The following is a 15,086-nucleotide window of genomic DNA, read 5'->3' on the forward strand; positions in this document are numbered from 1 at the left end:
CACTAGTAACAGGTGTTGGGGAGAAAAGGGTGAACAAAATGGAGATTCTGCCTTCGTGGAGCTGACATGCTAGTAAGCACAAAGGTAGCCTCAACACGTGGAATTTACTATCTTTCTATAAGAAGAACTGAAGTTGGTAGGCATCTACTGTGTGTTTCGATATCGCAGTCAGTGATATAGAGGCCCTCTGAAAATGTGGGAGCCAGAATCTTCAAGGAGCTTCAAATCTTGGCAAACTGCAGTGTGCAGACTTGGGGTCTCCCAGTCTGGACCTGAGTCCTGGCTCTGCCCCTCACAGGCTGTGTGATCCTGGGCATGAGTGTCGCTGCCATCCTGCTATGCCCAGGTCAGGCATCACTAGTCATGCAGGGTTCTCTGTCCTTGAGCACCTTTTCGATGCTATGCCCAAGGCGGACATTGCTAATCAATCAGAATCTTCGTTCTCATTGAGCACCTCTCTGGGCCTGGCTTCATTACCTGTGAGGTGAGGATAACAACAGAACGGACCTCATTTATTCTTGTTGAGGATTAGGTGAGAGAATACATATCAAACTCAGCATAGAACCTACAGAAGTAGGAGCTCGTGAAAGAGACAGCTGTTACTGTTATCAGGGGAATCTTATCACTGCAGAGGAAGCACTTCGTTGCTTCCTTGTTGATGAGCTGGCTGCTAGGAGACTGAGCTTCCAATAGCTGTTAGAGTGACGATGCTGGCGATCGTAGTCACCAGCATGCCAGGATGCTTGCTGTGTGCCAGGCACGCTTCTAGTATGCTCTCTCTCTGGATTATGTCAGGTAATTCTCCCCCAAACCTGATTTGCTTATATATTTGTCTTCATTTCAGTGATAAGGAAAATGAGGTGCACAGCAATTGGGAGCAGATGCTGTTTTATCAGGTCAAGAATCGAAGCCTTATGCTGTTACCATTACTCCAGTGGTTTTTAAAGTGTCATTTGCTTTTAGCAAATGCAAGTCTTTTTTTTTTTTTCAAATGTTAACTGTCAAAATCCCCCTACTCCCCTGCACCCCAGACCAAAGTGGACTGAACGGAGCTTCTGGTCTGACGTGTCCTCCAGGGCAGGTTCTGAGAACACCATGCCATCGTAGGTCAGTCAGTGTCCCGTGAGAAAAGGAGTTTCTGGGTTTCATAGGGTTCAATGACTGCCTCTGTGTAGGGGCTACTCCCAGCTGTGGGCAGAATGTGCGGTCATTTCAAAGGCCATCTGGCCACAGAGCTCTGAGGCTCAAGTTTCCTGGAGCCAATCAAGAACAACAGCTGGTGCAGGTTGAGAAACCGGGGCTCAGAGGGGTGAAGCAACACTCCTGTCAGTACCCAGCTAGATCATGACCAAGTTGGAAACCAGAATTTGAGATTCCTGACCCCTTGTTCTTCCTAATCAACTCCTGGATTGACCTCCAAAACATGATTTGTGTCATTGGGAGTGAGGAGGAACATTAATGTAAGACATGATTGTGAGGCATTTATCTGAGACTTGATTGTATATGAAACCCTTTCCTATTACGTGGCTTGATCTGAGAGGTTCTGATGGGTTAGAGTCCTTCCGCCCCTACCAAGTGCCCAATCTGTGCCAGCCCATGAGACATTTCCAAGAGTTTTCTATTAGATTGAGAGGATGGGTCATTCAAAGAAGTCTGATGATGATATTTATCTCAGGGAGTGTGGATAACTCTACAGGGGCTGAAGTTCATGTGCAGAATGTCAGATTCACTCCAGTGGTCTGAGTCTTAAGATTGTATTCCAGTTGTTCTAGAAGCAAACAAAGTTAGAAGTTGGTACTTAGGGATATTGAATTGAATCTTCTACTCACTATATTTTTTGATTAATACAGGGGTGGAGTGATTTTTCAATAAGCCTTAATTTGCTAACTTTAAACAATTTTAAATTGAGAATGTGAGACTAAGAATATATAACACAGAGGGCACCTTGGTTGTAGGCAGAGCTTGAAGGCATCTTGGAACTGTAGCCAAGGTAGAAATAAAGGCACTTTGGACACCTTGAGATTTCAGGGTTAGAGGAACTTCACGGGGCAATGTCATTATAAAGAGTGGCTAGAGATGTGCTTGCATAGTGAGGATGTGAGGATGAGTTGAGTGGTATGTTCAGGTTAAGCTGCAGCCCTGATGGAGTGTGTGAGGTTTTCCCCTCTCCCCTTGGAATTGCTCTGAGAGAGAAGGAACAGAATTGGCCTCATTGCAAATGCTTAATTAAGTCCAGTAGCTTCTGGCAGTTCTGGACTTAGCAGGAAAGACCATCCTGATTAGATTAATGTTTCCTCCTACATGTGAAAAATCAGGACACAGTGACCCAAATTCATGCATTTGCAGCTTCAAAGCTACTTTGAACACGCGAGGGTTCCGTGAAATAAAACTGCTTGTTCAGTCTTTCATTTATCCTTCCATTTGTTCATCCGCCCACCCACTGAATATTCGTGGAAGACCAGGCATTGCTCTAGACTCACTCCATGAATTAAATATTTCCTTGGACCTATTTTAAATAAATTAGTAAGATAAGACATAAGGAAGAGGTGTGGAAGAAGCAAGAGGCTTAAATTGGAGCTTTGACTGTGTCTTCCTCTGTGATCTTGGGAAAATGTTTTTAGATTCTCTGGGACTCTGAGTGCATGCTCTAGATATAGACTGTCAAGCCTTCAGTTATCTCTTCAATGACATAATTCCAAGCTCACATCAAGTACCTGTTGTGTGTGCTGGATGGGGTTGAGATTTTATAGTAAAATTAAACTTAATGGCTTGACCTCAAAGATCTTACAACTTTCAATATCATTAATAATATAGTCAGGTTGTCTGACACTACCAATACCATTAATACAGATTGTCAACAGGAAGTAACATTTATTTGAAATAGACATTACATGAAAAATAATTATAGCTGATATTTACTGAGCATTTATTGGGCTTAAGCTCTTTCTGTGATCTCAGTGTCTCCACTTCATAGTTGAGGAAGCTAAGGCCTAGGGAGATGGAGGTATTTGCTCAAAGTCACACAGGTATTTGGAGATGGAGCTGGGACTGGAGCTTGGGTGTGTAACTCCAGTCATGCTCTTGACCTTCATTCCTATTTAACTGTAGGGAATCTCAGTGGTTTGGCTCATCCATGCCAAAGCCGGACACCTCCCTGTGGTTAGATGTTCTATACTTGACCCGAGAAGTAATGACTATGACTGGGAAAGGCCTCTTCCTAAATTTATTTTTAATTGAGATAATCAGACATAGAAATAAGAGCTGGGAAAACACTTCAGATGCCATCTAGTCCATCTGTGGTTATAGGAGACTGAGAATAAGAGTTGAAGTTGCTTACTTAAAGTCACATGGCAGGTTAGTGACCCCATGGGACCCCTGATTCCTGTGACAGTTCCTTGTCCCACACTTACTCCTTTGCGGGGGGGGGAAACAAACCATCCTGTAAGGACTATCCTTTAGAGGTGGGAGGTGATATTTTTCAAAATTCCCAGAGGAAAATAAGATGCAGCAGTTAGAAACGTGCTAGAACTAACATGTCGTGAAATGAGCTTCAGAAATTGCGATGTCAGTCATTCCGTCTTCATCAAGATGGAAGAGAAAACAGAGGAGGAGAAAGATCACCTCGTGAAGAGCCCCGCCGATCATGTCTCAGGAACGTGTGCCTCCCAGCAGCCTGCACCTTACCGGGTGCGGGTGGATGGTTTTCAGGGAAGGGGCCGTTTACGTTTATTGAACGGGGCACCGGGGGGGTCTCACTGCGCACGTGACCGCTCTGTCTGCTCTTCCTTCCAGCATCCCAGTGACCGCCTCCCTCCCTCCGCTCGAGTGGCCGCTCTCCCACCAGTCCGGCGCCTACGAGCTGCGGATCGAGGTGCAGCCCAAGCCACACCACCGAGCGCACTACGAGACGGAGGGCAGCCGCGGGGCTGTCAAGGCCCCGACGGGCGGCCACCCTGTCGTTCAGGTATGGACTCGCGTTCCCTTCCTCCCGTGTCCTCGTGGGCCACTGGGCCGCTCACTGCTGCGGAGCTTCTGTTTGGTGCTTATTAGACTGCGGTGCGTGTCTCAGCTTCCTATTCCTCGAAGGGATGGGAAGTCTCGGATTGAGTTTCGGACGCTAAAAAAGCCACTCAGAAGCCAGGAAAAAAGTCTTCCTGAGCTGGATAAGGATCGAAGTGATATTCATGCTCTGTCTTCTTCCTTCTCTTTCTGATTGACAAACTACTGTAGCTTTAGTGGAGGTGTTTGGATTGAAGGTTTCTGAAGCCATCATTTTGTGCTTAAATTTTAGGTGAGAGTCCATTAAGGAAAATCAGCATACTGAAAAGTGGGAAAAAGTTAAAACTATACACAGTCCAACTACCTAGAATATATATATATATATTTAGCCTTTTGATGTTTCCTGTTGCTTGTTTTCTATTCCCAGACATGGCAGTGTCTATCACTGTACATTTATATACTTGATGTTACAGTAGCTTGTACTTTTTTTTTTTCTCTTTACATTATACCCAGAGCATTTCCTACTGTTTTTTCCTTAATCATTATCTTTTATGTCTGTGGCTTTTGATTTAACCTCAGATATTTTTTTCAAAATAAGTAGAGAATTTTTTTTTTTCCCTCCAAAATGATCAGAGTATTCTTAATTGTATAGTCTGGTTAACCAGGAACTGATGACTGGTGCTTACCTGCTAACTCAATTAACCAGCCCTTTAATATATTTAAATTAATTTAACTTTTTTTTTTAATTTGCCTTAAAGTGAAGGCAAAGTATTTAAAAGTATAAAGTGAGGGCAAAGTATAAAGTGAAGGCAAAATACTTATCAAAATATTCTATGATAAGAATCTGATGGTGCATCAGAACCTCTGAGAGTAGTTGTTAAAAATGCAGATTCTTGAGCATCTGCTGAAGCTGTGTGACATGAGCACAATTCAGACGAAAACCAAACATACAGACCTTAAGCCCTAAAATGTCCACAGATCGCTTTGAGTGCGTGTACCTGGTTAAGGACTTTAGTGATACTAGTCGGAACTTCTAAACCCTGGTAATTGTTTTTTCTAAATCTAACATCACAAGTTTGGGTGGATTTGTTTCTATTCATTGCTTTTCGTTTACCGCACGGCACGTTTTCCTCTTTCTTTGCACGTCTAGTAATTGCTGGCTGTGTGCTGATACTGGGACGGGGATGTGCGCTGGGCATTGTAGAGACTCTTGGTTTTATTGTCTTCCTCTTAAGGTAGTTCAGTTTCTGACTAGTCACTTTGAACTTTCATGGGTTTGATTTTACTCTTTGTTACGGGGGACCTGTGCAAAGCCCGAGGTGTTCCCCGTACCCTTCAACTTCATAGGGTTAGCCAGTAAAGTCCTTCTTTTGTGGATCTAATTGAGGCTTGGTTTTAAATTTTTACTTAAAATTTTTGTTTATTTATCTATTTTTGGCTACACTGGGCCTTCGTTGCTGCATGCGGGCTTTTTTCTCCAGTTGCAGAGAGCGGAGGCTACTCTCGAGTTGCAGTGCTCGGGTGTCTCGTTGCTTCTCTTGTGGCGGAGCGTGGGTTCCCTGGCGTGTGGGTTGCATTAGGTGAGGCGTGAGGGCCCAGGAGTTGGGGCTCCAGGGCTCTCGAGTGTGGGCTCAGCAGCTGTGGGATGGGCTAATTGCCCCAAGGCATGCGGGGTCTGCCCAGACCAGGGGTGGAGCCTGTGTCTTCTTCGTTGAAAGGCAGATTCTCCACCTCTGGACGGCCAGGGTGTCGCAGACTTGGTTTTAGACTGTGTAAGGGTGGGTCCAAAGTAGGCTTTACTCCAAGGCATGACCTCATTCTTAAGGCCTGGTCTTTTCGGATGCCTTTTGGGGAGGTCACTCCTCTCTGATGGGCTAGAATTCTGATATTCCAGCTCCGCTGAACCTCCAGCTTCTCTGTTTCCCTTTTTACCCTATAGCTGCCTCTTTCTGATAAACCCTGCACATTGCCCCTGTGATTACTCAGCCCAGCCCTTGCTCACGGACTTGGGGAACCCCCCTAGCCCCTTCCCCCTCTCTGATGCTTTACTCACAGAATCTAGCTGCTTCCACAGCCTGGGACTCGGAACCCTGCCCCCACCCCTTGCTCAGCAGGACCTCTGTGTTCTGTTTGAACTCCACGCTCTGCATGTGGGAGGGAGAGTGTCCCCAGGCAGGGGGCTGCAGGGGACATGGGTTCACCTCGCGTGTCTCCTTTCCCTCACGGAGCACAGTCGTATGCTGCCTGCTGTCTAATGCCTGAAAGCAGTTGGCTTATTTTTTCCTGGGTTGAAAAGGCACATCCGCCTTTATCCTTTCATGACCTCCGATCTCAAATATATTCAGCATTGTTTTAACTTTTTATTTTATATTGGAATGTGGCCAATTAACAGTGTTGTGGTATTTTTAGGTGGACGGCGAAGGGGCTCAGCCTCAAATATCCGTGTGCCTGTTCTCTTCTAACCAACCCCCCGCCCTGAAAGCAGTGGACTTACCAACTGTTGTCATATTTTATAGATTATGATGGTAGGGCTGGTCTCATATTATTTGCTCCATCATGCTTGAAAATTGATTTTTAGAAAAGAAAATCTTCATATCGTTATCAAGTGAGGCTTATCTACTCTAGGATGAGAACCTCCTGGCCTGGAGGTGGTGGCAGGGTATGTTGGAGTCAAAGCCTTTGGTTGTAACCGAGAGAGAAACTCATTGAAAGGCAGTGAGCAAAGGGGGAGTGTATGAGGAGCCTACTGGAGTTACATGTAATCAGGTCAGGAGATTCAGCTCAAGAAGAACTTGGGCTGGTAGTTACGAGTCCAAGATTTATTTCTCTGCTCAGTCAATCCAGTCAACAGGTAGACACGTCCTGCAGGAATCTGCTGAGCACCTGCCCTTTGCCATCTGCTTAATGCTGAGGTTCAGTAAAGACTGAGAGAGAAGCTATGGTCTTCTTCTCTATGGAGCTCACAATCTGGGGGTATAAAGTTGCTAACTTAAATAATCATACAAACAATAACATTGCAAACTGTGGCGAGTGGCAGGAAGGAAGCGTGCATGAGGCTCTGGGCGTGTAAGATGGAGGTCAGTGTAGACAGGGGAAGGTTTCCCTGGTAAGATTTCCTTGACGACGAGACCAGGGCTGAGGATGCGTGGTGGGAACAGTAGGTGCAAATGCCCAGGGGCAGAAGGAAGCAAACTACGGCAGAGGAACTTGAGGAGCCAACGTAACTGGACTGTGAAGGGCCGGGGGAGGGCGTGGGTGGCCTGGTCAACCAGTAGGGAGGATTTGGCTTTCATCCTGGCGCAGGCAAAGCAGGGAAGAAACAAGAAGAGCTGGGGGGCTGTGCCCACGGTGTCTGTCCTCGAGGGGCTGCGTGGTGTCTTTGCTCTCTGGTTATTCAGCAACCCTTTGTGGAGCACTGCTCTGTTCCAGGCATGGTTGTAGATTCTGGGATATGGTATGAACGAAACAGCCAGAAACCCTCACCCCCATGAACTCACAGTTTAGCAAGATGATGCAAATAATAGTTAACACTTAGTGAGCACTTATCTCATGTCAGACCCTTTGCAAGTGAGATCTGTATTAAGCTAAATTTATTTAATCCTCAGAAAAGCCCAAGGAAGTAGTTAGAGTTAGGTCAAGGAGATGTCAAGGACCTTACTCAAGGTCATAGCTCTCAAATGGTGGACTTAGAATTTGGACTCTGGTGTCTGGCTTTGCCTGCTAGACAGCTTTTCTCATCTTCCACATCTCTCTGCAGACCAACTTTCCCTGCCTCCTCGTTCTCACCAGACAGAGAAGACCTGGTGGAAAGATGCCCGCACCTCCTGCCTGTCAGATTTTCTATGCTGTCTTAATTTTAGTCCCTCACCAGCTCGTTGGAGTCCAAATCCTGACCTTTAGGGAGATCCTAATTGGCTCTGATTAGGAAGGGTGCCACCCACTGTCCAGTTAGCTTGGCCAGATAGGTCAGACCATGTGCAGTGCAAGGCTCTGCTCACCCATTCATCAAGGGCTGGGGCCATGGAAAGTTCCAGAAAAGGAAGTAGACTGCAGATGCAGTTCTGAAGGTGTCCTCTACGCCGTGCCTGGCATTCACGCTTCTCCTTCCAGCAGCTCCCCAGGATCCATCTTTTTTCTTCTTTTTTTTGGCTGCACATGCAACACTCAGGAGCCTAAGTTCCCCGACCAGGGATCAAACTTGCGCCCCACCCCGCCTCCCACAGTGGAGCCACTGCGCCGCCAGGGAAGGCCCTCTGCCCCTCTTCTGGTTCATTACTTTGAAAACCCCAGTGTATGACTTAAAAATTTTATAGCCATATCCTCAAAAGACACAAAGTGAAGCCTTTTTTTTTTTTAATCATTTGAATAGGTTGGGTTTTCTTCAAAATGAAATGTGCTAACCCCTGATTTGTTTTAGCATAGGAAGTCATTAAAAAAAAAAAAAAACCCTCTTTGAAAAATGACAAGAAGAGGGGGCTTTAAGAAGACAAGGACTCTCAACCTTTAAGGAGGTGTGGAAACCTTTGTCAAAGCCTGGAGGATTGCCCTTCCAATCCCAGAAGAGCCCTGCTTCGCACCCTGCCTAGGACCTCCTGCCAGTTTCTCCCCTGATCTCTGTCTCTCTCCATCTGTGTCTATTTCTGTGCTGTGCCCTGGCTCTCTTCTCCCTCTCAGTAACTGGCTCCCACCCTTCTCTTTATTTGCCACACTATAAACCTTCACTTTTTCTGTATGCCTAGTGGTTTTATGCGCCTCTTTATATGAAAATAAAATGAGTACATGACCATTTCTTCCTCTTTCTTTAAATATAAAATTGCAAATCTTAAGCATATGCCATGTTCAGCTGTTTTTTTTTTTTCTTTTGTCTTTTCTTTCTCTTGAATGTCAGTTGGTCTGGGAAGAAAGTCTGCTCCAAACTTTAAATGCTTTTCAGATCTCATGACTCATTCGCTCGGTGAATATTTTGTCGAGGACCTTCTGTGTGCCAGGCAGTGCGCCAGGCACTGGTAAAGTACTGATGGGTGTGAGATGGATGAGGTCTGTGCCCTGGTGGAACTCCAGGGGGTGGGCAGGATGTGCCAAGCAGACCAAGATGGTTTGGTGTGACTGTTGCTGAGATGTGTGTGGGTCAGGCAGGCCAGATGAGGCCATCTGGGATTATACCTGGACTCCAAGGTAGACTGACAGCTGATTGGGAGTTCATCTGCTGGATGTGAAAGTTGGGGGTGACTGCTGAGACAGAACGAGCTGTGCCAAGCAACCACTACTTGGATGATCTGCATTAGACGGAGGATCTCTCTATGGAGGTGACTTATCACCTGGGGCCTGGAGCAGGTGATTGAGCCAGCAAAGAGAGGAGTATTGCCCATCCTCTCTGTCTCTCTTGGTGTGGTGGCGGAGGGGGAGTGTTCCGTGTACAGGACACAGCACATGCAAAGGTCCTGAGGCAGAGAAGAACGTGTGAGGACCCGAAGGAAGGCCAGCATCACTTGACTAGCCTGGAGGGTGATGGTGGGCAGGACTCATAAGCCAAGATGAGGAACTAGGGTTTTATTTCAGGGCAAGGGGAAGGGAATGGCGAGTTTTGAGCAGGGAAGGAAGGTGATTCTGATTGAATACTTTGGGATCACTTGGGCTTCCCTCTAAGGAGTGGGTTCCTCTAAGGGAGGAAGCAGGGAGGCGAATTTGACAGGCTATGGCAGTGCCAGGTGGAAGGCCAAGGTGGTGAGGATGGGGAGGTGGCATTGGGAGGGGAGAGAATGGGTTCCATGGTGTGAGGTTCAGGACTCAGTGCTGGCTTGGCTGTGGGTAGAGGGGAAGTATCATCTGCCACTCCGGAAGACTTGGGGTGAAAGTCATTTTCTTAGGGGAAGATTACAAGTTCATTGTGGGGTGAGGGAATTAGGAAGGGCTTGCGAGGCATCCAGGCAATGATGGCAGGTCTGTGGTTGGGTGTATGAACCTGGAAGTTTCACCTGCTGCTGCTGCTAAGTCGCTTCAGTTGTGTCTGACTCTGTGCGACCCCAGAGACGGCAGCCCACCGTCCCTGGGATTCTCCAGACAAGAACACTGGAGTGGGTTGCCATTTCCTTCTCCAATGCGTGAAAATGAAAAGTGAAAGTGAAGTCACTCAGTCGTGTCCGACTCTTGGCGACCCCATGGACTGCAGCCCACCAGGCTCCTCAGTCCATGGGATTTTCCAGGCAAGAGTACTGGAGTGGGTTGCCATTGCCTTCTCCAGGAAGTTTCACCTAGAAAGCTCTAAATCCCATGGAACTAGAGCCGATTTTTGGTTCTTTCTGAGGAAAGAATAGGCTATGGTTCTTTCTGAGGAGTCTGGGTATCTTAGCTCTTTGACCTGACTTTGACCTGTAGGGATCAGAGAAAGGGAACCACTCAATTCACCTCGAAAGAGCCACATGCCTTTTGGTGGAACCTGGCCATCATTTCCTCGTTCTATTTCAGGGCAGGAAGCAGTGGTCCTTGGGTGGACAAAACTGGCATTCAAAGGCAGCTTTGTAAGGTTGGGCTTTAAGTGTTTCCCTGGCTCTTTAGCTGATGGGAGCTCATAATACCCCAGTTGAGAGCTGCCTGTATAATTCCATTGTCACTTAACCCTTTTCCTGCCTGCTTCCAGACCCTTTCACCTTAATCCTGCATTAGAAATTCCCCTAGAGGACACTCAGTTTCTTCGTCCATCCTTGTGTGGGGGCTTTTGATAAATGTTATTTTCACCACTCTCTGGGACGTGTCTTCAACTGAAAGAAGGATTGGAAAGCCATCCTTTTTGTTAGAAAGTAATCAAAATCCGAGGCTGTTTAAGCACACTACACACCTCCAAAGACAATACTCCTGATTCTTTCCAACAGATGTTCAGACATCTGGAAACAACATGGGCAGCTCCTTTAGGAGAAATTCCTGGCAGATGCAGAAACCTGATCTCAGCTTCGTCCTGGGTAGCAGGACCGAGCTTCGCAGGGAGAAAACCCGGAGGCCAGCCGCACCTGTCCCAGTTGCCACCTTCCCAGCCCAGAGGAGGCCAGTCAAGTCCCTGAGCTTTCCTCTCATAAAACAGATGACAGGACAGTGATTTTCATCCTGTTGGATTTGGGCTTTTGTCCTTGCTGCGACTCACTTTAAATTACATCTGAGACAGGGGAGAAAGAAGCCAGATGGGGTTTCCTCCTTACCAGGCGAAACTGGAGTCGTGACAAGGAGCCTCACTTCTCTGGCAATCGGCTGGGCGTGTTGGCTTCTGTCGACTCATAAAACCCTGTGCTCGGTGAGGCTGGCTGGGGAAACGGAAGCGGGATTTGCTGAGGCTAATTGGTCTCGGATCAGGGCTGCTGCGTTTGCGTGACAGAGGTTCCATCAGACCTTCTGGGGAAGGAAGGGAGAGGGAACGACGCTCCAGCTTCAGGGGAGGGGCGTGTGCGCCGATCACCGGGGGCTCATCTTGCTCCTTCCTTGGCTCGGAGTTCATCACTAGGCACCTACCAGGTGCCCGGCCCCGTTCCAGGCACTGGGAGTACAGCCGTGACCGAAACAGAGACAAATTCCTGCCCCCATGGCGTTGACTTTTCTGGCTGCAGTGAGATAAACAATACATCTAATAAATAGGAAAATTCAATAGTGTGTTGGAAGGTGATAAGTGCTGTGGGAAAACCTGCCGGGGTGGGGGAGGGGAAGTGGGCATGGTCGGATAGGCCTTCCTGAGAAGCTAGCATCTGAGCCCGGAGACCGGAAGGTGCACGTTTCTGGGGATGAGCGCTCCGGGGGGCCAGGGCCACGCTGGGTGCGGCCTGGGGACAGAGAGGAGGCCTGCGTGGGGAGGGCAGGCTGAGTCAGGACCTGCGAGTAGAGGGCGGGTCCCAGAGGATGCGCAGACTCGGGCCTTGGGCTCTGCAGACTCACGTGCCGGAAGGTGGGGGCCGGGAACACCGGGTCTCTGCGGGATCCCTCTGGCTGCATCTGAGGACTGCCTTCCGGGGGGCTGGGAGAGAAGCAGCGAGACGCGGGAGGCTCTCATGGTCTGGGCGACACAGGGACTGGCACTGAGGGATGGGAAGCCTGAGAGGTGGTCGGGTTCTCGCTGTGTTCAGGCTAATCAGATTTTTTTTTTTTGAGACACGGGTCACAGGCTGGAGGCACGGTGTGGCCGCAGTCTTGGGGAAGGCTGGAGTCCCGAGGGTTGAGCAGGCCTGCCCTCGCCACTGTGATGCTCCTGTTTTCAGAGGGGGCGACCGTCTGGGGCTGGCTTGACCCGGCCTTTTCCTTTAAAGGTGAGGGTGGGCTGGGCTGGGGTGGGGATGCCGAGGCCAGCTTTAGGAGGAGCCGTCCTTACTGCCCTGCCTTTGTCTACATATCAGTCTTTTGATTGTAACACTGGCCACTAATTAAAAAAAAGAATTTTTTTAAATAAAAGAGTACAGACCAAACCAAGTGTATCTATGGGCCAGATGTAGCCCCCCTGGGTGATCTTGGCTGGGGCTGGAGTGCTCATGTAGGCCTTGCGAAAGCAGGGAGACAGGGGCTGGCCTTCAAGGTGAGCCGTGGCGGGGCGGGGCACAGAGGATCCTGGGGGCGGGGCCTGCAAGGGGGCGGGGCCTGCACTGGGGGCGGGGCCTGCACGGGTGGAGGGGCGGGGCGGCGCGGGGTTGGATGGTGCAGTGTGCTCGCCTGACTGCACACCGGAAACACCGAGGGAAGCATGAGGTGCTCACGGGACAATGGAAATGACCATAGGTGCTCATGGGTGAGCACCAGACCTCGCCCACCCCTCGCCCCCAGGGTAAGCAGAGAACGGAGGCTCTAGTATCTTGAAGGAAGAGCTGTTCCAGAAAGAGAACAGTGCTCGCAGTGCGTCTGGCAACCAGTGGGAACATACAGAGGAAGCTTCACTTGTTCATAAACAAATCCGTGGGTCCCTGTCAAGGGCCAGGCGCGGGGATTGAACAATAGCGGCTACGTGTGCTCAGCATCTTCTGAGGACTCTCCTTCGAGTGAGCTGCTTAAATCTTTGTAGCCACGCAGTGGAGTGTGGGTGGTAGGATGACTCGTTTTACAGACAAGGGCACTGGGACACAGAGAGGGTAGACTTGGCTGATGTCACCCAGCCGGTGAGTGGTGGCTCTGACGTGGACACAAGAGGTGTACAGGCAGAACCCGCACTGAGAAGAACCATCCTCTGAATCCTGGGAGACAGCGTGGAGGTTAGGGCTGCCTGTTCGAGCCTCCCAGAACTGTGGGCTGGTTCTGCCCATAATCGTGTCTGTTTATTGAGCGCTTACTGTGTGACAGGCGCATCGCATGGAGGGGCTCAGGCAGGCATGCTGTCCCTGCTTTGTGAGCAAAGCTCGGGGGCGCTGAGTGCCTTCCCCAGGGAGCAGACGGTCACTAGTGACTCTGACCAAGCTTCCCCTGTGTGCCACCTGCAGGAGGCACTATTAACCCCATTTACAGATGAGGAAACTGAGGCTCAAGGTCACACCCCTTAGCAGAGAGGGCGATACCAATGCCTACTTCCTAGGGCTTTTGCAAAGATAAATGACTTAAAATGGGAAAACGCATAGGACGGGGCCTGGCGTGCACCAAGCGCTCCCCGTGTGTGCAGCATCCCTGATCCCTGTTGTTATTTGTCTTCCTCTGGACCATCCTGTTAGGATAAAGAAGGGAGCCTTTTTTTCCCGTGTGGAAGTCTGGTTTCATGCTGTCACCCTGGCGCTGGGGTGGACACGAACGCAATACTGATGATACGATGACACGTGTGCCCATCATTTGCTGGCAGGTACCTTGGGTGAGGTCAGAGGACTCGCTCAGGGTTGCGTAGCTGAGGCGTGGCGGGGCTGAATTTATACTGAAGTTTATCTGTGGCGGTGCTGGGTCTTGGTTGCGGTGTGTGGGCTTTCTCCGGTTGCAGTGAGCAGGGGCCCCTGTCTACTTGTGGGGCGTGGACTTCTCACTAAGGGGCTTCTCTCGTTGCCGCGCACAGGTTCTAGGGCACGCAGGCTCAGTGGTTGTGGCACAGGCTTAGTTGCCCCGTGGCATGTGGCATCTGACTAGACCAGGGATCGAACCTGAGTCCCCTGCGCTGGCAGGTGGATTCTTAACCACTGGACCACCACGGAAGCCCTGGAGCTGAATTTAAAAGCATACCTGTAGGGCTCCTTGGCCAAACTGTTTCCCCTGCTGTGTGTGGTCCTCAGGCTCACTGCTTTTGGCTGATTCTGAACATTCTGACTCAGGTTTGGAAAAGTGTGTGTGTGTGTGTACATATATGTAATATTTTAATATAAATGTATAAACACACATATACTGTATGTATATGTGTGTGTTTATGTGCATCAGGTATGTGTAATGTGTGATCATATATATGTGATTTTTGTTCTATTTTTCTTATCTTAGTATGTATTCAGCATTTGAAAAGTATATAAAACAGGAAGCAGACAGCCCCCTTGTCACCTGGAGAGAACGAATCTCCTTGCTTTGGTGTTTTCCCCACGCTTGCACACGTAAGCTCATGGCACCCAGCTTCTGCCCTGCCCCCTTCCTTTACTGAGTCTGTGTTTATTTTCATGATTTCCGGGGAAAATAGCTAAGGTTGGGAGCTGCTTTGCGTGCCTTCGTGTGTGAGTGGATGCCATGCTGCCATGATTTCCGGAAACACCCGAGGGCACGGAGAGGTTAAGGAAGTGGGTCAGCCTCGACCTGAGCCTAGAGGCTCCAGCTCCAAAGCCTGCCCCCTTAGGAATCGTAGATGATCCTTAGATAATTTTCCAGCTTGCTCCTAAGGGCTTCTGTTGTTGCCTAGGTATTTGGGGGAAAAAGAATCAGGAAATAAATCCCCTCTATTTGAACATCAAGACAGACTTCCCCTTGCTAGGGTGCTTAGTCTCGTGCTGCCCGTCACCCTTCCCCGCACCTGGGTTCCTGCCCACCCTGAGTTGTTCTCATCACACTAGTTACCATGTCTGTGAACAAGGATCAGCTGACCGCTGGGGTCTCAGGTCCCTCACGGCGCGTTGGAAAGCATGTTACTTCTCTTTTAGGATCTAGAGGGGATGAGTGTGTGAGACAGTGCTGAGTAC

The 15,086-nt window shown here is 49.0% G+C and overlaps 1 protein-coding gene across 11 annotated transcripts in view; it reads left to right on the forward strand.

Annotated features, from left to right (window-relative positions):
* NFATC2 (nuclear factor of activated T cells 2) overlaps positions 1-15,086 on the forward strand; it is a 160,301-nt gene that overhangs the window by 38,251 nt on the left and 106,964 nt on the right. For all 11 annotated transcript variants that reach the window (XM_086331337.1, XM_086331339.1, XM_086331345.1 and 8 more), the window contains exon 3: positions 3,793-3,964. In XM_086331337.1, the coding sequence (XP_086187463.1) occupies positions 3,793-3,964 (172 nt within the window). The remainder of the gene's footprint in view (positions 1-3,792; positions 3,965-15,086) is intronic.

This window comes from Bos grunniens, chromosome 13 (genome assembly GCF_055505025.1).
Source record: "Bos grunniens cultivar Pamir isolate PY7600 chromosome 13, Bosgru_T2T1.0, whole genome shotgun sequence".
In the NCBI taxonomy this organism is placed as follows: domain Eukaryota; kingdom Metazoa; phylum Chordata; class Mammalia; order Artiodactyla; family Bovidae; genus Bos; species Bos grunniens.